Source organism: Hyaena hyaena, unplaced genomic scaffold (assembly GCF_003009895.1).
Source record: "Hyaena hyaena isolate Hyena2069 unplaced genomic scaffold, ASM300989v1 scaffold_403, whole genome shotgun sequence".
Lineage (NCBI taxonomy): Eukaryota > Metazoa > Chordata > Mammalia > Carnivora > Hyaenidae > Hyaena > Hyaena hyaena.
In genome coordinates, this window is record NW_024081035.1 from 747,910 (window position 1) to 775,279 (window position 27,370).

Consider the following 27,370-nt stretch of genomic DNA (forward strand, 5'->3'; position numbering starts at 1 on the left):
AAGTGTAGCTGTGTTCCGGTAAAACTTGAGAAAAATCAGCAGCAGCCCTATGGGCCACTGTCTGACAACATGGTTTGGAGAACTGGGAGGATTGAATTTTCTTCCCTAGCTTTGGCCTTGATTTTTTTTTTTTTTTTTGCCTCTGGAGAGTATTGAACATTAATGTGTAGGATGTGAAGTTTGTAAGCTGTTTTAGATTTTTAAAGGAAGTGTTTTACCATATGCAGTCTAGAATTAAAAACAGGATTATTGAGCATGGACACTGACAGAGATTCTGAGTTTTTCCTTAGGTTTTTGGCCATAATTTACTGATGTTGAATCCTGGAACAGTTCTGTTAATCGTAATATTTAATGTGATATTTTGAATAACTTTTGCTCAGTTTCCATTCTGTTAAATCATTGGTTTCTGGTGTCTCTGGGTGTATTTCTATGCACACCTATGCATATGAGATAGAAAAAAAAAATTTGGTTCCCATATCTTTGACAAAGAGAAACCGATGAGAGAACTGTAACTATAATCCTGCCGCACATTATATAACTTACCAAGGTTGAAACTATATTTAAACTATATTGTGATTAATTTTTCTTTCTAATAGAAAATCTTCACATGACAAAAAAGGTCAAGACTTTGGGAATCTGTTCTCATTTCCTTCATACTCTCAGAAGTCAGAAGATGGTATGCTCATTTAGTCTTTTCATTGATTACTTACTGTATTTATCGCTATGGATTTTTAGGAGTGGAAAACTTACCACCTTCTTACATTTCCCTCAATGTAATAAGGTTTATTTACTTTTCCTGAGATGAGTACCAACTAATTGGTCAAAATAGGCATTACGGAACCCATGAGGGTGATAGATAGATGTTGTGTGTATGGAGTGTATGGATGTGGATGTGGTGTTTTAATGAGAGAAAAAGATACCAGAAAAATTTTGGAAGATGAAATTTGATTTTTATGGCAGTGTGAATATATATGTGACAGTTTTTTTTAAAAGCTACAAGAGGCCTGATACTCAGATTTGTTGTGGTAAACTATAGTAGCTGAAAGACTAAAACCTTAATAGAAGCAAATTTAATTGGGGTGTATATGTTTTATTTCCTATACATTAAAAAATTTTTATAATGTTTATTTTTGAGAGTGAAAGAGATAGCATGAGTCGGGGAGGGACAGAGAGTGAGGGAGACACAGAATGTGAAGCAGGTTTCAGGCTCTGAGCTGTCAGCACAGAGCCCGACACGGGGCTCAAATTCATGAACTGTGAGATCATGACCTGCACTGAAATCAGACACTTAACTGACTGAGCCACCCAGGCGCTTCTATTTCCTATATTTTTGTGTGTGGAAGTTTTAAGGTCAAAATGGTCTAGTTACACTTAACAGTCTTGCATTTTTAAAATATACACATACATATAGGCAGAAAGACACAGATCTGGTACATGTTCTAAGTAGGTAGGTTAGATATGCATATTTGAGAGCATGTCAAAACATTTTTTAAAAGTATCACATCCAAGTAGACATATGAGGTCCCCGTTTTGGTTTGACAAAGGGAAGGAGAGAGGGATGGAGAGAGAATTGTTTAATTAATCAGCATTTAGTATAAGAGTAAATTGAAGGTGTAAGCCTACTGCCTTTTAAATTGATCTTCAGTAATTTAAAATTGGTTTTTAAAAGATGAAGTTACCACTTTCTTAAACATTATTACTGATATTCCTGAAATGGTTAACAGCATTAGATGTGTAGATACTAAAATAATCATAGTGAGATACCCCAGTTTAAAATAAATCGTATTTTAGAGTCGGTCAGTTATGTTTTAAATGATTAGCATTTGGGACTATAAAGAATTTTATTACTCTATACATGTCTATATTGTTTTACAACAGAGTTAACATTTTTGAAATATAACATTGTTATATTTGTTTTTAGCTGTTTGTATGTTATGGATTATATGATCACAAAATGGAAATTTATAAGATCAATGAACTAAAGAGAAGTCATCAGTAAAAAGAATCAAAGCTTAACTATTAAGTGGTCCTTGTAGAATCTCTTTATTGAAAGAAAGCTTTCTAATTTTTAGATTCTGCTAAATTTGACAGTAATGAAGAAGATTCTGCCTCTGTCTTTTCACCATCGTTTGGTCTAAAACAAACAGATAAAGTTCCAAGTAAAACAGTAGCTGCTAAAAAGGGTATGTACTTACTTTTGATGTTAAGCATTTCATTAACTACATGTAATTGGTATTAGAAGAAGTTTAATATAATTTATTTGCACATGGATTTCAGTAGAAAATAGTATAAATGTGTATAAAGAGAATCCCTCTTGTTTTCTAACTGTATGAAATAATTATTAAAATGTGTGTAAGACCTTATTGTGCAACTATTGTAATTATAAAATAATCCCGTGTTTTGATATCTAAAAATAGCTTTTTAGGTAAGGTCTCCTATAGTTTTTAGGTTGTAAAATAGATTAAAGTTTTGTCTTGCTAGTAGCCCGATGGTGTTATCTGCGTAGGTCGTCTTCACGCCCCATTTGGACTGGTCAGCTCAGTTCAGTTGGCATCTTTCTGAGTCATGTAGCTTCTTTATTTTCCATAGCCTTAGATTCTCCATAATTCTAAGTTGATTTGACATAGGAATCTGTTATTAGTACCAATACTCTTGGTGTTTTTGAAGGAGGCCAGTATTAGTGCTTTGTGTTTAAAAGATAAGTGCTTCTTATACAGCAAGTAAATAAACTTATAGTATGGACCATCTTTTCAGTACCTTAAAAATGTAAAACACCCAACCATTGTAGACACACACGTATTAGATGAAGCAGAACAATAACACAAGTCCCTACTTACTTTGAGCGCACTAGGATCATGGTCATATAGGAGCTTCTCTGGCCGGCACATCAGGTGCCCTGCCTGTATCCTCTCGCCCGCACCACTTTGGTATACATCAGCCAGTGTCTATGTTTCTTTGCCTCGGGACCTTTTGTTACTAGGTTGGAATATTAATATTTCCCCACCCCAGCCATTCTTTATCAGTAATTGATAAAGTATGTGCTGGTTTGCAGATATGTCAGTGCTCTTGCCTCTCAGGTTAGCTGACTCCGAGATGTATGATTTGCAGTGGCTCAGAGATTGCTCATGATGAAAGGTAAGAGAGAAGCTCAGAGATAAACCCTCAGAGTGATGATAGGCTTGATACTTTACGAGTTGCTGGCTGCTGTCTCTTCAAGGCCTCATTTTTGCACACCTCCCAAATAAGTACTTGTACCGGAGTCTTTGTTTCGGGGTAGGTGAGATCTGCTTCAGGGGAGCTCAAACTGAGACAGGCCTTATAGTTTTTCTTTTTGCATCTTATTTTAAATTGTCTTCATGTGAGCACTTTATAACCACCCTGAGAACTTGGGAGCCATATCACTTCTTTGACAACAACCTGTTTGCTTCACCAAGCCGTTCCCTCCTACTTAACCTAAGGAGTTGGTGTTGAGTATTAACTAAAAGGCTAGCATAGCACAGCAGCTGTCCTAGCTGGTTGTTTCACCAGTTGAACTAGCCTGTGTCAGTTGAATGGGTGATGCCTGTGCAAAACAGTTGAAGCACTCGTCTTCCTCCTTCCATACATACCATCCCCACAAAGTATCATTTCAAGGAGAGGATGTATCCTCTCCCCCATCCTCTGTGAGGTCATCTTTGTTACCTCCAAATTACATATATTATTATACAAGTTAAATTCTGTAGCTCCAGTAGTTGACCACAGAAAAGCAGCTCATGTGGCTCAGATAACCGGACTTACATTTGCTTGGTGGAGTTTTAACTGCCACCTAACACTCAGGCCTAGAAACTCTGATGAAGAAAAAAGGTGGTTCCTGGAACACGCTTCTGTGTCAAGCCTATTCTCTTGCGAGGAGCTGCCTGCCTTGTGGCTCGTGTGGTGGACTGAGGCATTCGGATTCAGGGAGAAGCCACAAAATCTGTGGCTGCCACTGCCAGGGGTGTGGCCTCTCTTGCTGTTCAAATGGGGCCTTTACCCTAGCATCTCAAGTTGGGCCCGGGAATACACTTTCCATATAATTAGCCTCTTCTGGTTTTTGTTTCTTAATTTTTACTAATCACACAAGTAAAGTCTGAGTTACCAGTTTTCACATAGAATGTAAATGAAGCTGGAAAATAGTCTATTTTAAAAGCAAAATTCAGGGGCGCCTGGGTGGCTTAGTCGGTTAAGCGTCCGACTTTCGCTTAGGTCATGATCTCGCGGTTCATGGGTTCGGGCCCCGCGTCGGGCTCTGTGCTGACTGCCAGCTCAGAGCCTGGAGCCAATTTCGGAGTCTGTATCTCCCTCTCTCTCTGACCCTCCCCTGCTCACGCTGTCTCTCTCTCTCTCTCTCCTAGAAATAAATAAGAATTAAAAAAAAAAAAAATTAATAAAAGAAAGGCCTTGGGTCTGTTGTCTTACCTGGAATTTTCATATTTCTACATAAGAGTGCCATGTTTGGATTTCAGCTTTTGAATTGAAGTGAATCAACTTCTATTCATAGTATTTGGGGGGTCCTGTAAAAATGTTTTTTTCTTCCTCTAAAACATTTTAGAAGTTAGAACACAGCATGCGGTTATACTTGAGTTGTAATTAATGTCAAATATGTTACTTTTCCGTCATGACTATACTGTATTTTTACTACTGCTTTTTAAAAGTTACTGCTTGTAATGGCCTTTGTTGAAAATAGCCTCCTATGAAATAGCAAAAGGCCAGTTATTCATAATTAAATAAAAAGCATGGTGTCATCCATGAGAAATTGTTTTGGCTTTATACTGGCACCAAGTGAAGAGAAACCATTTTGTTATATAAGGCTGCTTAACTTCATATCAGCAGTAAGAAATTCCATTGTTACAGGATTCACTTGAGCATGGTTTGTTGGTAAGTATATTACCTTGATTTATGAAATGGAAATTTGCTTAATAGGAAAACCATCTTCAGATACAACTGCTAAGCCCAAGAGAACCCCTAAACAGAAGAAAGTAGAGACGATAAACTCTGACTCAGATTCAGAATTTGGCATTCCAAAGAAGACTACACCCCCAAAAGGTGAGGATTATATTTAACCCTCCGATGTATGCCACATAGAAAATAGTCTCTTCTCATTGAATTTAGAAAGACTGTGTACAATTTTGTTTTCAATTGGTTTATTCCTCAATAAGTGATATGTCAAAGAATCAGTGCTGAATTAGCATCCCAGGGAAGTGTAATACTTTGTTTTATAAATCATGGAATTGAGACTCAGAAGTTAAGTAAGCAACCTGCATACCTAAGAATGGTCTAGAGAGCCCCTGACATGGACTCACCGGAAGTAGTTATTAAAAAGGCAGACGAGGGCTCATTGCCAAGTAGAGTGACATTCACAGGAGCCAGGACTTTTACACTGGGGCTGTTTGCTCATCTAGGAAATGGAATCCCTGTACTCAGGGACCTGTAAGGGCACCAGCACCAGTTCTTCATCCTGGAATCCCTCTTTCCTTCCAGAATCTAGAAAAGTCTTCAATGGTGCTTTTAAACAAGTATGTGTAAAACATAATTTTTTCTAAGGGTAGCTGCTCAACCTTTTCTCCCAGCCGACAGATTTACCATCAGTATAAAGTGGTGGTTGGGATATGGAGATACAGACCACATGGAAACAAGGGAGAATAGGGGCAAAAAAGAAACAGTGACTGAGGACCGGAGAACTTATGTTGTGACTGGTTTGAAACTTTTATAGACTCAGAAGTGCCATTTCATTGATTCATTTGATAAAATAGGACATCCCAAGATCGTTTAGGCTATCTTTACTAGTACAGTCTGGTTAGTCATAGCTCTTGAAGAATTTTTAAAGTTTAGAATGGCAGTTTAGTTCCATTTTCTCTTTCATAGGCATCATTGTGGGATGTAGGATATTTTGTCACCATTTGCATATTACCCTTTCTCCTCCAATGAGAATAAGAGGTTAGGTAGATGGAAAAAAAATAGCTGCATGTTGTGCTTTTAAGTCTGAGAAGGAACATGGATTTGAAAGATTATTGTATGATTAATATTGGGAGTTTATTCTAAGACTGTGCTGCCTTAAGTGGGATTTGCAATTGGTTGTTACTCGTGTATGATAAGTAAAATTTGGAGTACACACTTAAACATAATTTGTGCTAATATGTATTTTCTAGTAATTCATATTGTATTTTTAAAGGTACTGGTCTAGGACAAATATAACACTTTTTTCATCACACACAAGTTAAAAAGCACTCTTCTAAGACATTTTCTTTTTAGGCACATGTTCAAAATGCAAATGTTTTCTCTTGTGTATCAGGGGCTTGGTCATTCAAATTTATCACCAGGACCTTCCAACTAGTTAACATAGTTGTGAAATACTCTTTAGTTACATCAATCCCAGAATGAAATGATGCTGCCAAGTAGTTTCTACATCATTTATATTGGGAGACCAGGATTGCAGTACTGATTGGGGCATGCCAAAGAAGTGAAGTATAATGTTGTGGCAATTATCTTTTTATACTGTACTTAACCTTGGGAGAAAAACCCCATTGTATCATTTTAAGGTAAAGGCCGAGGAGCAAAGAAAAGGAAAGCATCTGGCTCTGAAAATGAAGGTGATTATAACCCTGGCAGGAAAACCTCCAAACCACCAAGCAAGGTAATCAGGAACATCTTTTTAATGCATTGTTTTATGATGATCTATAACTGGCTTAGTTGGCTTATTACTATAAGGTCTTCTAACAGCTTTAAACCTAGCCTCTCGTAGGCATAAGGGGCTTATATACAGTTAAAGAATTATCCACATATAAAATGCATACAATCAGGACTATTTTTTGGATAAAAATATGGCAGAAATTAGCCTCCTTAATTAAAAGCATTCTATTTCATCCACTGAGCCGCAGAAGTTACAGGCTATGTGTCTGAAATAATTATTTTTCAGACCAAATAAAGGCGATTTCTTTTTGACTTTAATTTGACCAGTCTTTGATTTTTTTCTTGTAACTTGAATTCATTTGACTATGGCTAATTTTCAGTCTGACCTTTCTCCAGAAGCACACAATCTTTTTTATAGGTAAAAGAAAAACCTCAAATGTCCCTGTATTTTTTTCTTCTCGCGCTTCCTGTTAAAACTTAAAAACATAAACATAGATGATTTTAACTTTATGCCGCTCTCACCTTGACCTTTTTCCCTCCAGCCTTCCATGCCTCTGCTCCATCTTGGTGACTCCTCTCTGCGTTTTATAATAAACATAGCGTGTACTCCATATTGTGCATAAGTTTTGTTTTCCTTTCATGAATTGATAGATACTTACAAATAAGTAATTTTTACTAATCTGGATACTGTGCATATTTGCTTGGCAATGTAGAAATTCAGAAAAAAAGAAAAAAATCGCCAAGGTGGCAGATTATTCTACTTCATTTCTATAAAGGGAAAAAAGGATTAGGTTTAGGTAACTGGTCTTAACACTTAAGTTGGGATTACAGTTCTGATTTTAGAAAGCCTCATTATCGTAATACTTCTCAAATGTAAGTATAAGGAATAATTCTTTTTAACACTAGTCTTTTTCTTTTTTCTTAAACCCCGTCTAGAAACTGAAGAAAACCTCTTTTGATCAGGATTCAGATGTGGACATCTTCCCATCAGACTTCACTTCTGAAGCACCTTCTCTGCCCCGGAGCGGTCGGGCTAGGAAAGAAGTAAAATATTTTGCAGAGTCCGATGATGAAGAAGATGTTGATTTTGCAATGTTTAATTAAGTGCCCAGAGAGCACAGAAACATTTTTCAACAGATAAATTGTGTTGTCCTTTTGTCTTTTCTGTCTCAGACTTTTGTACATCTGGCTTATTTTAATGTGATGATGTAATTGATGGTTTTTTATTATTGTGGTAGGCCTTTTAACATTTTGTTCTTACACATACGGTTTTATGCTCTTTTTTACTCATTGAAATGTCATGTACTGTCTGTCTGATTGGCTTGTAGAATTGTTATAGACCACCGTGCATTAGCACAGATTTTAATTGTCATGATTGCAGACTACCGACCTGCTTTTTGAAATGAAATTTAAACATTAAAAATGGAACTGTGTACTCTGTGTCTTTACTAAAGATGGAAGTGTAGTAAAAGCTCCCACTCTTTAAAATAAATATATTTTATTCTTTGCCAGGAGACTCCATGGAAAAAGGTAAACAGTATATGAACATAGAAAGCATTGTTAAACAATCTCAATGTACAAACAGAGCCAGTGAAAGTACATCACAGACTTGCTAATATATCAAAAAGAAAAAAAAATTCCACTAGTGCTTAAATGAGAACTAAGAAACTGACACTTGTATCTGTTAACCACTCTACCACAGCTTTCACTCTGCTTCATAGTGACTGAACAAGGTCAAAGGATGCAGATTCTCTGTCCATGCCTTTGGGAGCTCATATTAGGCCCTGGGCACCGAGGAGGTTAGGAACAACCGCCTCAATACCAGGCATGAATGCGGAAGGACCCTGGAGTTACATGGTGTTGGTGGTAGACCAGTCGGCTAATTATCCCATGAAATTTCCCTAATGGCTTGTGAACAAGTAAACAAAAACTTCTTAACACTGAAAAGTGTTTGTGCCTTGGAGGCTACCATTACTGTAAAAATGTATCTTTAAAAAAATCGTGTAGTTATGTCATTAAGATAAACCACTGTTAAAGTGACATTAACAATTGAACAAATGACATCTGATGATTAACTGAACTGGCAGTTACACGGATACAGAATTCTCTTCTGCTAGAGCAGCGAATTTGTATCTTTTTACTGGGCAACATGAAATAGACGCAGTTTGAGAGCGTCAGAGAGAGCAAGGACAAGCTTCTGTACTAACTAAATCAGAATCATCTCTAGCTTTATCTTGTCATACTGTACAACAGTCCCCTTTCCTTACCTTGATGTCCTGATTACTCTGTGAAAGCAAGACATTTATTTTTTTTGAGCCTTTCTTAGCTGGACGCGTACAGTAGTCTGTTTCACAACCTTGGTGTCTTGGTGATTTTGAGTATGCGAGGCAAAAGGAAAGCACCAAACATACAGTATAGAAAGAACAGAGCCGTACTTCTGTATGTACAAAGTCTTCAGAAACTTAACCGGGGTAAATCACTTCGACTGGGTCTTTGCCATGCAATCTTGAGTGTTCAAAGAGGAAAATAGAAGCTTTTAACTAGTTTCTGGTTGCACGAAATGGCTGATTTTTAGAATTTAAAAAGTCTGCATTTCTAGGTAAGTTAGACAGTGAGGAGTAAATATTGATTGATACATATGAAAACTTCTTGGTCCTTCTTGAGTTTTAATAGATTTTCAGTCCAAAAACTAAGCAGCAGTAAAAATGTTTCTTCCTTGCGGTTTAAATCCCGGAACTGAAGGTACTGGGGAATGTTGGAAGTGGCTGGAAAGCGTCTCATTGCACCAGCGGGGACTGACTGACCCCGCTGTTTTCCACTGAGCTGGGCGAGATGCTGGGACTGTGCTCCGCGGGGTTCCCACTCGAACTGGGGGTCAAGGGTTCATGTCCTTCAGAATTCTCCAGCATTTCCTGAATGAGAGGCGGCATTGATCCAGGAATTTCCATTTTCAAGGTAATGACACGTTCTGCACCTTTTAAAGAGAGAATAGAAATCTCGTAGAGACCAGGAGTGAAGCCGAAGACCTCGGAATCAACTTTTCACCTACTTTTACCGAGGGTGAAAACCATGCTCCCCGTGCCTCCCAGAGGCTCCCCTAATTGCACAACGTTTGAATACTTTACTCCATCTACAGAAGAACGGCACCGATGCGGTGACTTGATTAAATTTGATGATTCCATGCCCGAGTTGGTTGCAGGAAACAATATCGATATATATTTACTTAACATAACTTACAAAGAGAAGTTCTTGATAAAAGACCAGAAAGTGTATCTTCAGATGAGACAGTTTCAGAGGATACGGGTTACCCACAAATGAAGGAAGCGAGAAGTAACAAATGTGCAGCGTTGGTCAACTTGATGCAGCACCGCACTGTCCAGTACAATAGGCACTAGCCACGTGCGGCGATTTAAATTTAAATTCGCCAAATTACAATTAGGAAAAACAGCGCCTCAATTGCATTAGCCACTTTTTAAGTGCTCGAGAGCCACGTGTGGCTGGTGGCTACTTGTATTGGATAATGCAGATCATAGAGTATTTCCATAATCACAGTAAATTCTATTAGCACCGGTCTAGCTAGATCTAGAGAATGACAGTATTAAGTTAAACAGCCTCATTGTTTTTAAAATCAAAGACCTCATAATTCTAATGGCCGAGCGCTGGTATCTGCTGTTTGCAGAGACTCTGAACCCCAGGCTAGGGATGAGCTCAGGAGCGGCTCGTTGAGGAAACCTCTTGGAAGTAGCTCAAGAATCAAGGCTTCTCGTTCAAGTTCGCTGTGTTTTTTAAGCACTTTGTGAAAGGCAGAGTTTGTTCCTTGGCTCAGTCTTCAGGGACCGAGCACGCTAATGGGGAAGGAGGACAATAGCAGGCTCGGTACCGGGGGTACTGCTGACTTCTCTCTCTACACAGAAAACCCCCACGCTAGCACTCAACTGAGGTGGCCTCTGGCACTTCTGTAACTGCTCGAGTTGCCACACAAACTGAAACTCCCTAGGCAAAGAATGTTTGTACCTCCCAGGGAGGCAGGAGTTCCTTTGCTGAGAAGTGTGCGGAAGGAAATCTGCCCATACACGAGAGAGCACTGGTGACGCTGATTTAGAGAGAAGCTTCACCAATAACAACTGCCCTAAGTACTGTTCATTTTCCTGAGGTTTGGATGGTTAGGAAAAACCGGAGTCAAGTTTCTATCAACCGGAGCATATGTGTAGAGGAATGAAATGAAAAAGCCTGTCATACATTTTCTTGAACACAGTTTTTCTGTTCACTTAGTAATCTGAGTTATAAACTCAATCTATTAAGATCATTGAGTAGGGTAAGATTTGAGGGTTTTTCTTTTTTTTAAGGGTGAATACTGAATTCCCTTTGATTTCCATAAGAAATGAATCCCAGAACGACAAAACAAGGCAGCTATTATCAAACATCGAGTGAACACATCAGTTTAACCACAGGTCAGGACCTCTTCGCGAATACAACGGGGACTCCCAAGGCCTACCTTTCGCACTGATGCTGCGGAGATCTGTGATTTTCATTAAGATCTTTGGAAACATGTGGGGCTTGCTGGGTCTTCTCTTTCGGATATAAATTTTCAGTGCCTCCAGCAGCGGCTCTTGTAGCTTATCTACTTTTGTTGGTTCCTCAAGGTCCTGGCGGTCTAGAGAGCGGGAATAAAGGATTAAATAATTAGTATCAGGACAGAGAGCCACGCACTTGCCAGGTGAGCGTGTTTTTCCTTGTTCCTAGTATATTATGACTTGATTAATTTGAAGGACTCAGCCACACACACAAGTTTGAAGATACAGGGAACTAACTGCTTGAGGCAGTGATCCTTGGAAATAGTCCCTCTTGCTGGTCAAAAGCACATTTTGATGCCTTGGTTGCTTTTGTTCCAGGGAAAGAATTACTTCTTGTGACCAGAAGGTGTCACTACGGAACTGAATTCAAACAAGCCGCGAGCGGGATGGTGGTAAAAGCAAGGTAAACAGGCCCGGTAATTAAAGCCATTACTTTGTAACCACTTCTGATTCAACCTCCTGGAAGCCAGGAGAAGTACGAAGAAGAAGAAAGCCGTATTTTCTCCTAGCCCTTCAAGGTTTGGGCGTTGGGGAGGGAGGGGGAGGCAACCCAATGACTTGTAGTCCCAGCTGCTAAGTTAGCAAACAGCACGTTTGAGTCCCCTGCATTATCATTAACATGTCCCTGGGCAATTTATCTTACAACGATCTGATCCTACCTTTAAAATAATACCTGCGGCAACTGGAGAGATATTGGTATTTCGGAGCAACAGGATCCCAAATACCTTTCTTTAATTTATAACAGTATGGAAAAATGCAACAAACCCCAAGCATGCCTGCCTGGCTATTCATTCACAGTCTTTTTTTCATGCAAAATAACTCCACAATGGAGATGGGAATTTCCCACAAATGACAAGTGCACCGTTGTTCTTCATGGAGTCTCATGAGGGTTTTCTAGGTAGTCGGTACCTCCACAGATTAAGCAGATGGCACTGAGAAGGCCTGTTTCTGTGTCATCCATTTCCAAAGGCAGGAGCTGGTTGGCAAAGGTGAACACAAGGTCAGTCAGAGGACCAAATCCAGCATTGTGCATCTGAGTTCGATTTAGGGTAAGGCCATCTGAGAAAGTCATGGTGTCTTGTTCTGGGGTATACCTGGTACAAATTCTAAGAATCTGGAAGGGAAAAAAAAAAGCACATATTTGGTGGGTCATCAAAGCCAGCTTGTTCTGACAGCATCAAGCAGATCTAGTCACGAGGATTTCCAAGGACCTCTCGCATCACATGGGGCACAGCGTCCCCCTTTGGGATGTGGCATGTCTTCTGCAGCTCTTTCATTATAAGAACAGAAGTCAAAACAAGGGCCTTCGTTATTTAGGGAACAATAAATAGGACAGAAGAGTTGTGAGAAATACTTGTGCTGAAAGTAATTCATTTGACTCAAATAAACATTCACTGAGTACCTACTTATGTCCCAGGCACTGTGCCAGGTGCTGGAAATAAGAACAAGATTTTTTTCAAAGAGCTTACAGTCTATAAAACAAAAAAACAAAAAACCCAAACAAACAAAAACAAAAACCAGAAGGCAATATCTAACATGAAATGCCTAGTATGTGTCAAATGTTCTCAGGCCCTATGTTCAATCTTTCAAACAACTCACTAGAGTTGAGTATTTATTATTCCTATATTACAGATAAGGGGCTAAAGCTCAGCAAGGGTAAGCCACATGGCCAACGTCACACAATTAACCCGTGGCTGCACTGGGTTCAAACCCAGGTTAGGCCCCCTCTTCCATGACGCCTCTGGTCATACAGCTCCACAGACAAGCAGAGTACAACGAGCGGGGGTGGGACCGGGAAGGCGCTGGGCATCTGGACATCCACTGACACCACCGGGAGGGAGTCTGGTGTACACACACACAGAAGAGGCAACATTTCAACTAAGCTCAGAAATATGGCTGGGATTCCTAGGTGAGCAGCCTTGGTCATGAGGCTGCAGTCTCCCAATGCCACCCGGCATGGCCTTGATAGAAAACTCTGCTGGCCACCCACACCCCCGCTACCAGGAAGTCGTCTGCTCCGTGCTCTGGGCCTTCGGGCCTCGCTCAGCCATGGTAAACTCCAAAACACCCTTCTGTGTACAATCAACCCCGACCAGTGTTCCTGCTGCCCGATCAGCCCTCACTGCTGGCGGGGAGCTCTGTGCGTTCCAGAACACTCGGCCACCCAGGAGCACATTTCTGCACCAACAACTGTGAGGGGCCTTTCTGCCAACCAGGTTTCCACGTGTGACTTTTCCATCTAAACAGGTCTCAGAGCTGCATGAAGCAGAGAGACAAATTTATTCCATCTGGACAGGAGTGAATAACCCAGTAGGTTGAGGGAGCTGAGCGTTTTCTCCCAGATGCTGGTGCTCAGTTTGACTGGGTGTGGTCGCCATGAATCTCCACCGTAGTGTCAGCCGAGAGGAGGACAGACGTGACTAGAAGGGTCTGCGATCTTCCTGGGATGCGGCCGTGTGCGGTGTTGGGTGGGCGGCTCTCGGACAAAGCCACAGGACTCCCAGCTAGGAGGGAGTCCCTGAAGTTTGGCCCTCCCTACTCTCCATATTTTCCCCGAGACGCCTAAAGCAAGGACCAGGTCAGGTCTTTTCTCCTGCAGGGAAGTGCTGGGGGTTTGGGGCAAGGACAGCTCCCGTGCAGGAGCTAAGTGACCGCGGAGGCCTCATATCCACGGGGCCACAGTCAGCCAGGGGGCAGGGCTGTCACACTGAAAAAGTCACGTGTTCTTAGGACTTTGCTCTGGGGTTCTCTGAACCTCCAGGAAGACTGGGCTAGGAGCCAGCCCTCCTCTCACATGCTGGACTCGGCCTTGGACGAGAGCATGAGGGCGCCCTGTGAAGTGAGGGCACGGGACAGCTGTTGATTAAAAAATGTCTGACTCTTGGTTAGAACATCTCCTAAGAGGAGAAAGGTGAAGGATTAGCACTCCCACCCCAACTTAAAATAGCTAATGTCTTATTGATCCATGACTACATGCTAGTACCATGCTGTTAACATATTATTTAATTCCCGTATCAACCCAGGAGTTAGGACTATGTCATCCCAATTTACAGACAGGGAAACAAATACAAATAAATGGCCTGTCCTTGGTCACCTAACTACAAGATGGCATGACCTGCTTCAGGCTCTCTGTCTCCAGCACCTAAGCACTCCACTGTCCTGTGCTCTTAACCTCTGCCTCACGGCGGCCTTGATCCTCTCTCTCCAGGCCACTATCCCCCCCTCAGCTGCCCAGGGTGAGATGACATCTGGCCTAGCATTAATTTGGATATTAGCCTCATTTGTCTCCTGAGCCGGGTGCCTTTGGGCAGTGTGCAACCTGAACAGTTATCCATGGTGACCTACCTTGCATACAGGAGTGCACAGCATGTGGTCTGGAAATAGAAAATTTTACAAACTTTAGGCGAGAAGGGCACATCATCAGACTTAATATTCCTATTATGTGGTCACGTGGTACAGTGACCTGGAAAGCATCTGAGTGTGAGTGGTTACTAAAACATTACAAAGATTCCTCTCCATTGGACAGGTGGCCATTTTTGCTTTTCAGGTATTTGCCCAGGGACCTCTCTGAGCCATTTCCTCTGGGTCCCTGGGTGGCTGACCTGTTGTACTTCATCTCAGTAGCTGACGGGCTATGAAGCCGTTCCCAGGGTCAGAGCAGAGAAGGAACCAAGAGTTACTCGTTATAAAACTTAGCTCCGCTGAAAGCCGTGGCAGGGCTGGGGCGGGGGGAGTAGGGTGCCCAAGATCACACAAGCAATGGTGGCAGGGCGGACCACCCGACTCCTAGCCACCAGCCCGAAGGGTCTCGAGGAAATATGCCTGCATAGGGAGGTATCACGCGATGGGCAAAGCCGAGTAGGCTCGGCACTTATGGGCCTGAAATATCCAGATGCTTTTCCAGTTTGGAATCAAGGTGGTACTAAAGAAACCTTTGTAGCTGTAGCACGCTGCCAAGAAGTGAATGCTCCACAGCTGTCCCTGCAAGAATGAGAGAGACCAGCATTTGCTGGAAAGGACCAGAAGACCAAGATGTAGGCATCCACAAGCTGTCAACAGCTCACTTAGAAATCCAAGTCCAAACGGGAGCACACAGACTTCTCTTTTGAACTCTTCTATTCTGAAGGGGGTCCCTCCTCAAAAGTCGGAAAATGTTTAGATTCTAACAAAGTGTTGAAACTATGTTCTGTTGCCTCTCTCTCTAGAAAAGTTCAAAGCCAGAACCCAGTATTAATGGTTGTCTGGAGAGGAAGGCACATGGCCTGAGATGGAAGAATGGTCAAGGTCTTCTTTTATCAGAGGAGCCTCCACGCCCACCCTTCCCCGGCCGACGCAGTGGGCAGCGGGCAGCCTCCTCAATGCTTCCGGCCAGGCCTGCCTCTGGACACACACCAAGGAGTTTCATTTTGTTAAAGGCGAATGCCAGTGGCAACTACCAAGTGCTTCGCCAGTATTAAAAAACGCCCTTTGTTTGAAACGCAGGTATTTCATCTGGAAAGAGGAGCACGCAGGTCCCGTGAGATGGGTAAAATTAGCCCCAGCAAGGCTGACCCACCCACGGAGAGCCCCGATGGGCAGCACACAGCTCTGCGGAGGGGCAAGCCTGACGCTCTTCGGAGCAGGGAGGACTCCCAGCCTTCGTGCCTTCCGCAAGGACAACGGAGTATCCTGCCACTGCCTTTGGGTGCCCCCTGGGAGTAGACTGTCTGAGGTTGGAGCCGTGGGAGGATCTGAGCACGTGGGATCCCAGGGCCAGAGAAGGGACCTGTCCCCTACTCCCCTCATCCCTGGGACGGCTCTAATCCAAGCCACCATCGCCTCTCGGCCAGTGATGGCCTCCACGCCCGGTCCTACACCCAAAGCACGCAGTTCAAAACGTTCACCAGAGGGGGCCTCGCCCTTGCTAAGCTCCCTCCAATGACTCTGAGCCATTTTAGATCCAGGACATTTAAACTTCTTCCCACAGCAGCGTCGTGGCCTCTGCCTGCCCCCCACCTGTCCCCCCAACCCCGCTCCTCTTTCACTTGCCATGCTGGCCTTTCTGAATCTCTAGCAACTCAATGTCGCAGCAAAGCGTATGCACTTGCTGTTATGTTCCGTCTCTGATGCTTTTCCCTTGACCTTCATGCTTCTTCCTAGTCAGAGCTCAGTTCAAATGTCCCCTCCTCACAAAGCACAGTGAACGCACTTCCTTAAACCCATTACTTTCTATCATATCACCCCATTATTTTTTGAAATATAAAAATTGTTTTAAAACTGGGGTAGAGCCTGTGCAGTGGTTTTAAAACACGCCCACAAATTCTTTGCTACTACTCCTTTTAAGGAGTAGAGCTTCATTCCTCTGCCCCGTTGAGTGTGGGCAGGACCCAGTGACTTGATGCTACCACAGAATCCACTAGAAGCAATGGGTATGACTCTGGAGAGTAAGTCCTAGGAGGCGAGGCACCGGGGACTCCTCCTTGATTGCTCTCCTAAGTTTCCTTTTTGGTTGACGTGTCACAAGAGCACTTGGGCAGCCCCACGAAAAGGCCCACGAGGTGAGGAGCTGAGCCTTCCTGGCAGTGACCAGCACTAACCTGCCAGGCAGCTGTAGGAGCCACCGCGGCCACCCTTCCAGCGCGACATGCCTTCAGAGGACAAAGCCCTGGCCGGTGTCTCACCTGCAACTTTATGAATGACCCTGATCCAGAGTCCGTTCCTAACCCACAGGGACCCTGGGAGACAATAACGCTCCTTGTTTATCACTGCTCAGTTCTGTGGCAACTTGATATGCAGCGTAGATGATGAGCACAACGTACTGGCCTTGAGGGTGCACACGGCTCAAGTGTATGGCTGCGTGTATTCCCTGAAGGGTACCCCCGCCCAGATCAAGGGCACAGACAGTTCCGACTCCTACGGGCTCCCTTGGCCCCTCCTGATCCAATCCGCTCCCACAAGTAGCCATTATTTGGACCTTGATTCCCACAGATTGGTTTTGCCTGTTCTTGAACTTTACATAGATGGAACCCTACACTATATTCTCTCCCGTGCCTGGCCTTTACTTAGTCCCTATCATATCTGACATTCCCCGCCGTAGTGCGTGAAGCTCTGGTGCTTCTTCCTTGCTGGGTAGTACTCCAGTCTGCCCCATCGCCCTGCCTTCTTCCCCAGCAGCACTGGCCCTCTCTGAGCTTGCGACCCCCGGCCCTGGAGAAGATGAGCTTCTAGAGAGAGGCTGCTCTTTATCTGACGTGCTCCCCGCTGTATCTTTAGCATCTAGGGCAGTGTCGTCCACATAGCAGGTGGCTAATGAATATCTGTTCAATTATTAACAAGGTGGACGCCCTCCTCGGAATCTCTCCCACCTCGTAACCCCCTGAGGGGGGCAGCCAGGGACTGCCGAAGCTTCCAGGCAAAGGGGAACAGCTCAAATTGCTCAGGCATCTCAGGCTGTGCACTAATTGCATTTGGCGACGTGTGGGCAGATCCTGATCTGACTTGACTCTCCTCCAGTGCCTGTGGGAACGCTGAAGTGGCGACAACGACAGCAGCACACACACAGCTCTGTGAGGGCGTCTGCCCCGGCGGTACGTGGCACCTCTGATGCTGAGCTCGTTGGAACAAAACGTTTTCCCCAGTGACAGCTGCCACCGGCCTGCCTCTCCTGAGGAGGAAACGCCCGTGCTGGGAGCGGGGCCCCCCTCCCCTTGAAGCGACACCGGCACGTGAGGAGCCACCGTGGGGACGCGTTATGAGAGACGAGAGGAATTACGTTTAATAGTATCTTCTGGGCTACCGCATATACTCAAAATATTTTTCACACGAGTAGATACACAAAATCGTTAAGGAGGTGTTTTACGTTTTTAAATAGTAAGTGCTTGGAATGGAGTGTTGTGTTTATAATCACGGCTCTTCAGACCAGCCCCACTTCAGGCCCTCGGCAGCCACAGGTGGCTTGGGGCTGCCAAACCGGGTAGCACAGCTCCAGCTTGGGTGCGTATATTCGTATGCGCCCTTGTGGGTAAAGGGCTCACAGTACAAATTAGCGACCATCTAATTTAAAGGATGCTAATTTGAAACGCTTACTACGTGCAGGGCACTAGCTAAGGGTTCCACATGCATTAACTGAACTAATTACCCCAACAGCTCAACGAGGGAGGAGCTACTAGTCTACCCCTTCACTGAGCAGATAATGGAGGCGTAGAGAGGTCCCACGACCGCCTCAGTTCATGCAGCGTCTACATGGCAGAGCCGGGATTTGAACCCAGGGAGTCTGGCTCCAGAGCCCGCCCCCTTAACCACCATGCTGACTGCCTCGCGGGGACTTCCGGGGACGGTCAGGGCAATGGCTCTGGACCCACGCGTGAGAAAGCCGGGTGTCAGACACAGAGCCTCGTCGCGGCGGCACGGGTGACGGCGGCAACGCGGAAGCCTGAGCTCAGGCTGTGGGCTCCAGGACCGGAGCCTGCGCCTCTTCGGGCTGGGCCTCGTCCCTGCTGAGCCCCTGGCAGGGGGGAGGACGACAGAGCCACGTGGGGACGGCCCTCCCTGGCTGTGCAGCCACATGGTGCCCAGCACCCCAGGAGCCACAAAAGATGTTCCGAAGTCATGTGGGGCCATCACTTCTGCGTCACCAGAGCAAGCTGCTGCGGCTGGCGTGGGAACGTCTCCTCGGGGCAGGGAGAGCGGTGGGCGGCAGGCGCCACGAAGGCCCTGCGTGACCCTCGGGGAAGACCTCGCGCTGGAGCTCGCCCAGGTGCACCACGGGGAAGACGCACAAATATCCCGGAAGCCCCCTTGTGATCCCGAAGTCATGCGCTCGCCCGCTCACTGCCAGCTTCAACGAACGCCCCTAACGCGCCTCACTTCCGGCGCACCTCCCGGCGCAGTCCCCTCCTCGCCGCTCCTCAGCTGGGAGCCGCCCCGGCCCAGGGCCCTTCAGTCACACCTCCGGGTCCCCCTCACTCGCACACCGCAGTCTCTGACTGGTGCTGTTGACTGTTCCAGCTCTGTCTCGCCCTTCATTCAGGTCTCTTCAAAGGTCATCTGCTTCCTTAACCACCTACAGAAGTCAACTCCCGCCCACCCCAGTCGCTCCCGGGCTGGATCCCGCTCCTGTTCTTCTCTGTGGCCCCGGAAGACCTTGTCTATTCATGTATTACCCACCTACCCCCAACACAAGGTCAGCTCCACGAGGGGAGGGATTCATCGGAGCCTAGAACAGTGCCTGGCACACGGCAGGGCCTCAGTGAGCATCTGTAAGAGGGAGGGAGGTCAGCAGGGAGGAGGAGGGACGAGCAACCGGAAGGCCAGACAGCCTCAAAGGTGGGTTTTGTTTTTTTTTTAATGATTTTTAAGTTGAGAGAGACTTGATCCTAATTACCTGCAGAGAAGAGGCAGTTTCGAGAAGAAACAGGACAGAAAAGCAAGAAGGAAACCATGAGCAAGAGCTCAGCCGAGGGAGCACTGTGGGGCGTCCCTTTCTTGTCCTGAACCACAGACTTAGGACGCCACGACTCTGGGGTGAGAAGGTAAACTTCTGTCCACAAGGGTTTCAAAGATCTGGCCCGTCTTAGGAGAGTCCTCTGGGCTCCCTGACCCCCGTGGGAAACCGTGATGCTCAGAGCGGGGCCCCAGCCCTGACGGCAGCCTGGCTGTGGCCTCCACGCCAGCGGGTCCCCGTGGACAGACGCTGGGACAGATGAGCCCTCTGGAGGGCAGTGAGGCAGGGACCGCAGGCTGGACAGGCTACGGGCACTCTCCCCCCTCGGACCTCCATCTTGAGAGGCTCACACCTCATGATTATAAATCAATCCAGGTCCCCGCAGCTACAGCACAGGCCCCAACAGGCAGCCCTGCGTCAGACACAGAGGCCGGTCTTGGACCACATGCAGCCCGATGCGTGGTGGCTGTGACTGCGCGGTGCTGGGCCAGAGCTGCTCACCCTCAGGACAACCGTGACTTTCCTTTCCAGGAGCTGACAGCCACTTCGGCCTGTGTCTGTCTGTCTGTCGGTCCTCCTGGTCTTTCTGTCTCACTCTCTCCATACATCAATGGCTTAGATAAGAAGATTCTTCTAAATGGCTCAGCCGGTTGATAAAATTCTCATCCAAAAGATGCTCTTTGAAGTTGTGCATTTTTCAGGCTCTTGTGATTAATTGCCTTTGCTACAAATTCTTGGGAACGAGCTCTTGTCCGGGGCCAAGTAAGTACTCCTCCTGCTATGTCTCATGTGACCGGAGGGCTTTGCCCTTCCCCGGGTAGAGCTGTCTCCTCCTGCGGCTGCTCTATGCCAACCCCAAGCCCTCAAGCCTGTAGAGCCCGGGAGGGGTGGTTGACAGAGGTCCCGGAAATCGCCCCCATGTACTTATGACAGTTTGTCCCTGATTTCAACACCATCGACCGCAGATCTACGACATGTCCCGCGTTTATATTCATGTCTGTATTTAAGCCCAGGTCAAAAATTACCTTTACTTTAGTTAACGCCTTATTGATTTATATTGTTAAGTAAATGGCTGGGAGAGGTTGAGTAACTTGACAAAGGTCATAGAAACTATGTTCCTGGGGTCGCGGGTGGCTCAGTTGGTTAAACGTCCAACTCTTAATTTTGGCTCAGGTCATGATCTCATAGTTTGTGAGTTCGAGCCCCGTATCAGGCTCTGTTCATGGTGCAGAGCCTGCTTGGGATTCTCCCTCTCCCTCTCTGCCCCGCCTCCACTCATGCTCTCCTTCTCCCTCCTTCCCTCCCTCTCTCTCTCTAGCAAAATAAAGAAATAAACTTAAAAAAAGTTGGGGGGGGTACTTGAGTGGCTCAGTTGGTTGGACATCTGACTTTGGCTCAGGTCATGATCTCACAGTATGTGAGTTCGAGCCCTGCATAGGGCTCTGGGCTGACAGCTCAGAGCCTGGAGCCTGCTTCAGATTCTGGGTCTCCTCTCTCTGCCCCTCCCTGACTCATGCTCTGTCTCTCTCAAAAATAAATAAACCTTAAAAAAAACCAAACTGGTTCCTTTTCTACCTATTTCCACCAAGGGGCTGAGGGTTGATTCTTGGACCCACAGGCAAACCAGAGGACTGCTTAGGTTTCATTGTAAAGGTGGGACATGGGAAGATGGCTACTGGAGGTGGATAGGGATTTTTAAGGAGGGATAAGCACCGTGACCATTAAGCACTGGGTGTTGTAGAAACAGGATGCTCCACTGGAGTGTCTCAAAGTATCCTTCTCCTTCGACGTTTCCCACGGGGCTAGAGGTGAGGGAACCACAGCCTGTCACCACTGGGCAGCCACCCAAGAGGAAGACTAAGAAACGAGCAAAAAAGCGCAGTCAGAGGCCACGCATCAGGAAGGCTCCAGGCCCTGCCGGTGGGCTGTGTGATGCGGGGAGTCAGAATCCCACCACACACCGGGTGCAGACCCGACCTGCTGCATGCCACCTCCCAGGCCCTTCAGCCGCTGAGGCCTCGGGGCACCTCTCCCCATGTGCTGATAGCTCCAGTCTCCACTAATATCGCGGGGGTGTCCTGAGGCTTAGGTGACATTCATAACCCCTTTTGGTGTTAAGGATTCCAGTAGCTCATTATTAACCTTGTTATTGATTGGCTCAAGTGGCCTCTACCTACCTCCAGTGGTCTGGCTGGTTCTCAGACCAGTGCCCACCTTTATGCTCCTTTTTTTTATTTTATAATTTTTTTTTTTTTAATTTCTAGGAGAGAGAGAGAGAGAGACAGCGTGAGCAGGGGAGGGTCAGAGAGAGAGGGAGACACAGACTGAAACAGGCTCCAGGCTCTGAGCTGGCAGTCAGCACAGGGCCCGACGCGGGGCTCGAACCCACGAACCGCGAGATCATGACCTAAGCGGAAAGTCGGACGCTTAACCGACTAAGCCACCCAGGTGGCCCCCCACCTTTATGCTTCTATTCCTCTCATGGCTTTGAGGTAAAAAGATGTGGAACTTGGGTATGGTTCCAGCAATCACCCACCCAACCCGGGTGACTCACCCAGTCTCCAGCTCCTTATCTGTAAAATGGGCTGAATCACCATACTCAGCCAGGCTGACGGGGTTGTGCATGAGGCTCAAAGGAGCAGAGGTTTACAGCCTCTACAGGGCATGGGGAGGTGGCAGGTGAATGCTACTCTGATGGTTCATTTTTTTTCCTGAACGTCCCTAGGTTCGTCCCAGACCCCCTGATGTCATAAGATGAAAAAGCACCATATGAAGTCCAGCCAGTGAGCGGAAAGATGCGTAAACACCCACGCCTCCCGCACAACTGCCTCATACGGAGGCCTTCTCTCCTCCTGAACAGGACTGTGTGTTTAATTACAGTGAGTAACTATATTTGCTTTGCAGAACCGTTTATACCCAAAGCTATGAAAGACGTAATAAAAAGAGAAATCTATGCTTTTAAAGCACTTCAAAAGCTAATTTTACTTTCTCTATTTCCTGAAGCATCCCTGCAGGCCAGCCTTCCCTCCCACTTGCTCCAGAGGCCCAACAGCATGTACTCTGCTCCCCTCCCCCGCAGGCAGGACAGAGGCCTCCAATGGGAGCTGCTTCCCCGCCCAAGAAAACCAAGCCAGCCAGAATTAATCACATCGTCCTTAACATCCCCACCAGGAAGACAGAGGGTAGGTATCCGGCCAGCAGACCTGAACAGGACATGGTGTGACAGTGTTCTTACCCTCTCTAGGGCTCTAGAAGCCACAGTGTGAAAGAGGCCCCAGGGACTCATTCCTTTTGCACAGATGGGGACACTGAAGCCTATGGAAGGAAGCGATTTTCCCACGGCCACTGACCGGTGTGCCACCTCTAGTCCTTACGACTTGGAGAAGCCTCATGGCTTTTCAAAGATCTATGAGACCGGCCCACGGAAGGGGCTTTGGGGGAGCAAGCAAGCGTGACCGAGCCAGGCTGGGTCCTTCCCCGAGATCAGGCACTGGGGGCTCCCACACCAGGGTTGAGAAGGTGGGAGGTTCTGTCCAACTCGCGGGGGGCTGTCTGAGCCTTTGGCGGCAGACCTGAGGTTCTGGCAGGAAGATGGGGCTCAGTGTGCAGGAGGAGAGGCTGGGGCACAGAGCCTCTGGAGGTCTTCAAAGCCGCTCTCCCACCCCCACCCCCCAAAGAGTTCAGAAGGGCACATACCAGAATGTCCAGGCAGGCGGCCTTCAGCAGGGTGATTTGGTCTGCGATGGTCAAGCCGGTGAAGCCTGGCAGACGTTTAGCAAACTCCACAATCTTAATAATGCACTTGGTGGCCAGTTCACTGAATTTGTCCCAGAGGCCCAAGTCCAGTCGGACCCGATGGTCAGCACTGGAATTCTATGAGGGAAGGAAAACAAAAAACACTGTCAGGGGAAGTTTCTGGAAAGCTCAACAGAAGGCCAGGAACGTAGTATATTTCCGATTCATGTGCTCATACTTTGGTCTTGACCAGGAGGCTTCCTGCTGGGGTGGCTGAGAGTTTAGTTTGGACTCTTTCTCAAATGTTCAATATCGTATCCTTGAACCACTAGATCATCAAGTAACAGGATACATACATGAAGGAACCAGTGAAGTGAACTAGGAACAAGCTAATAAGTGAAGGAATGATGGAATAAAGACTTGCCATTTTAGAACCCTGAGGCATCAAGGGTTCAGGGCATTGCCCAAAGAGCCCATTGGTGGGGGCACCTGGGTGGCTCAGTCGGTTAAGCCTCCGACTTCAGGTCACGTCATGATCTCGAGGTTCATGAGTTCGAGCTCCACATCAGGCTCTCTGCTGCCAGCAGGGAGCCTGCTTCTGATCCTCTGTCCCCCTCTCTTGCTGCACCGCCCCCACTTGTGCTCTCTCTCTCAAAAATAAAAAAAAAAATTAACAAAAGAGGCCATCGGTCATGGACCCACACAGCACCACCTAGGACATACACCACAATCAGAGTGGACCTCTATGCTGAACCACAGGAAATGCACACAGCAGAGCAATGTGCTCAACTACGTGGGAGGCAAGTGTCAGCCCCCAGGATGCTAGAGACCCCATCAAACCAGTGAATAAGCTTCTTCAACAAATGCATTGCAAGGGGATAAAAAGAAATGGAAAGAGAAACCTGCAGACTAAAAGCGATTCAACCTAAAGGCTGAGAACCGGTGAATGGGTCAGTCGTGGACACCACTCTGCCCAGCGGGAATAGCAAAGGGAGCACCCACACAGCCGCGCAGCACGGATGAGCCTCAGAAGCACCAGGCCGAGGGAAGACGGCAGACACAGAAGCCTACACACAGGAGGGGTCCACTTGTAGGACATCCCGAAAACAGCAGCACTCTAGTGGGAGGCAGCAGATCAAGTGTCCAGGGGCTACGTAGGGACAGGGAGGGGACTAAAAAAGTAGGAGGTTTATCAATTACAACGTATAGGCCTTAGCTGACGTGTGATTCAAATAAATTAAAACCACTGACACACATCGCACGGGTGGGAACGTGAGACAGCACTGATCCGATGCTGCTCGAGATGTCGGCGCTGCTACTTTTATGTCACGAAAACACCGCTGCCATGCTTTTGTTAGTGGCAGTTCCCACCCTTGAGAACATTATCATATTTACAGGCCAAATAACATGCTTGTAACTGACTTCCGGGTAACACATAACTGGGAGACAGTGTGACGAGCCTGGAAGATGAAACAAGACGGGCTGGGGAGTGATCACTGTGTTCATTACTCTAGTCTCACTGCTTCCCTCTACTTCTGCGTTGTGTCTGCAGGTTTTCCTAATAAAGGTAAGAGAGGAGAAAGGGACAAGGAACGGTGTGAACGAGAACAAAATGCTACTCTGACAACAGCAGAGCATAGACTCTCTAGCGGACGTCAGTGCTGTGATGGTCACATGAACGCTTCCCTGGGGTGCCCCAGGTCCCACCGCCAGCCTGGGCTCCGGGAACCCGCGCAGAGCTAGGACACAGCCCCCTGAGGGGAGCCCTAGGAGAGCACCGCTGCTCCTCCAGGCAGGGACCAGCCTTCTCACCTCCCAGCAGCTTTCATTCTGGCCCCTGAGTCCCAGGCTCCTGGGGGAGCTGCAGAAATCAGCGGGAAGCCTTCCGCTCATTCCCCTAGAGTAGCAGATTTCAGTCGGACTCCGGGCACCCACTGGCCGGATTCCTCCATCTACCTGACTCCTCCACTGATTCGTGCATTCGCCTTCCTTTCCCGCTCCCGCCTCTGTTCCACCCACGTTTCCGGATCTGTGTCCGCGCAGCCAGGGGCTAGGGTCTAATCGCTGAGCACACCAGACACGCTTCCTCTCCTGGTGAGCTGAGAGCGCCTGACCCCCTGGGGACCTGTCACACAGCAGGAGCCATCCAGGCAGGCCCTGGGCTCTGACCCTAGTCCAACCCCACGGTAACCGGCCAGGACGGGGCTAGCTGCTGTTAGCTTCATCCTGAGACAGGGAAAGCCTTTCAGAGAGAAGAGCTAGCTTGTCGGTGAGGGCTGGAAGGGACTCCCAGGTCTTCCTGAGCCCCGGGGACGGGGGAGCCCTCCGGGAGCGAGGCCTTGGTCCTCCCATTAGGTAAAGAGGGAAGCGAGGCGGCTGCCCTGAAGGGCTGTAATGAGATGCAGTAGCGTCCCGGCTGTGTTCTGGGGACTCGGTGGGTGTCTGACCCCTTTCCTCAGCAGCGCCAATTGCCAAGGGCACTGCCGGAGAGTTCAGACAACAGCAGTGACCGTCTTCTCCTCTGTCCTCATGAGCAGAGGTAACATGGCCAGCAAAGGCCCCATACAGGTCCTCGCCACCTCCGTGGTTCATTACAAGCCTCAACCGAGCTTTCCTCATTTAGTCAGTGAGGAGGATGCTTAGAGTATGCACAGGACGTAGGACACCACTAAGAATTTGCCAGAAGTTACTGAAGGTCTCAGCTTCTGGCTAGGACCACACTGAAGCATACCCAAGAAAGTGGTTTTTGGTTTTTTTCATTTTCTTTCACTTTTCTTCCTCTACTCGCCAGAGCAGGGTCTCTGGTATGGAGTTGAATGACTGTCTTGTATTCTTGCCTTCTGGCCGTCCCTCTCTTCTGCCTCTGGGGTCATTTCAAGGACTGTTTCTCCCTCCCCTCTGAGCCCTTGGCATTCGGCCAGGGCTGTCTAACTGCCTCAAGTGCAGGGAGGGCACTTGACTCTGGTCTGGACAATCACAGTGGGCCCTCCTCCTGACCACAGTGACTGGTTCAGAAAAGAGCAAGTGACTGACAGCAGGCCAGCAAAGCTCAATTCTGAGACTCTGATTGGAACACTTGGGAAACAAAGCTCTCTGTCAGTGTGGGTGGCCAGGAGCTTTCAGGGGCTATCAGGTAGAGGTCTCCCTAAAACTGAAGCCAGATCAGAGGAAAGCTGAGTGAAGGAAAGAGGGAGGAAGAGTGGTCCTGTCCTGATGATACTGAGCTGCTGGATCAAGCCATGCCTGATCCATACCATGCTTTTTTTTTTTTTTTTTTTAATCTAAGTTGATTTGAGTTTGGGTTCCTGCCGCCTATGACAGGAAGGGTTCTGACCACTGTGCAGTTATAGCTAAGATAGTTAAGGTCTAGGAATTTCACATCCTGCCTCCAGGGCAACTGTCAAGAGGTAGAGAAAAGGTCCCGCCTGTACCACCACCATCCCCTGCTGCCTGGATCACTGCAATGGCCTCCTCCCTGGCTTCCCTCATTCCACTCTGGCTGCCTTATAGTCTATTCTTATCAAAGAAATGGACGGGATCCCTTTAAAACAAAAGTCCGAGCAAGCCACTGCACTACTGCAAATCTCCACTGATCGCTCATTTCATACCAAGAGCCAAAGTCATTTCATTGGCCTGCAAGGTCTCCCTGCCCACCCTCCTCCCGATCCAGCCTCTGCTCTCCGACCTCCCGTCTTCCCACTATTCTTCAGCTCACTGCACCCAGCCTCACAGGTCTCTTGCCTTCCCTGAACAGTGGGCATGCGCCTGCCTCTGGGTCTTTGCACGGGCCATTCCATCCACCTGGACTGCTGTTCCCTCAGCTACTGACATGATGCCCTCCTTCCTTCCTTCAAGCCTTCGATCAAATGCCCCGCTCTAGCCCACTCCACTGAAAACTACAGGACTCCCCCCACCCCAGCGGGCACCCCAGCTGCTCCCCATCCTGCGTGGTTTACAGTACTTGTCTCCTAGCCCACTAGCGTCCACTTAC

The 27,370-nt window shown here is 47.0% G+C and overlaps 2 protein-coding genes and 1 long non-coding RNA gene across 5 annotated transcripts in view; 2 read left to right on the top strand and 1 right to left on the bottom strand.

The window, feature by feature from the left end:
* The window catches only part of TOP2B (DNA topoisomerase II beta), a 65,977-nt gene extending 57,896 nt beyond the window's left edge, over nt 1-8,081 (top strand). For both annotated transcript variants that reach the window (XM_039251933.1, XM_039251934.1), the window contains exons 32-36: nt 597-676; nt 2,073-2,183; nt 4,942-5,064; nt 6,558-6,652; nt 7,585-8,081. In XM_039251933.1, the coding sequence (XP_039107864.1) occupies nt 597-676; nt 2,073-2,183; nt 4,942-5,064; nt 6,558-6,652; nt 7,585-7,752 (577 nt within the window). In that variant the 3' untranslated portion in view covers nt 7,753-8,081. The remainder of the gene's footprint in view (nt 1-596; nt 677-2,072; nt 2,184-4,941; nt 5,065-6,557; nt 6,653-7,584) is intronic.
* A 79-nt stretch (nt 8,082-8,160) lies between these two features.
* RARB (retinoic acid receptor beta) overlaps nt 8,161-27,370 on the bottom strand; it is a 168,600-nt gene continuing 149,390 nt past the window's right edge. For both annotated transcript variants that reach the window (XM_039251936.1, XM_039251935.1), the window contains exons 5-8: nt 23,341-23,517; nt 12,132-12,336; nt 11,144-11,302; nt 8,161-9,622 (exon numbers count right to left, since the gene is read on the bottom strand). In XM_039251936.1, coding sequence (XP_039107867.1) covers nt 9,426-9,622; nt 11,144-11,302; nt 12,132-12,336; nt 23,341-23,517 — 738 coding nt within the window. In that variant the 3' untranslated portion in view covers nt 8,161-9,425. The remainder of the gene's footprint in view (nt 9,623-11,143; nt 11,303-12,131; nt 12,337-23,340; nt 23,518-27,370) is intronic.
* LOC120245067 lies at nt 19,082-22,571 on the top strand. Its single transcript, XR_005531698.1, has 3 exons — nt 19,082-19,459; nt 19,560-19,732; nt 22,370-22,571. It is a non-coding gene; the product is annotated as an uncharacterized LOC120245067 (long non-coding RNA).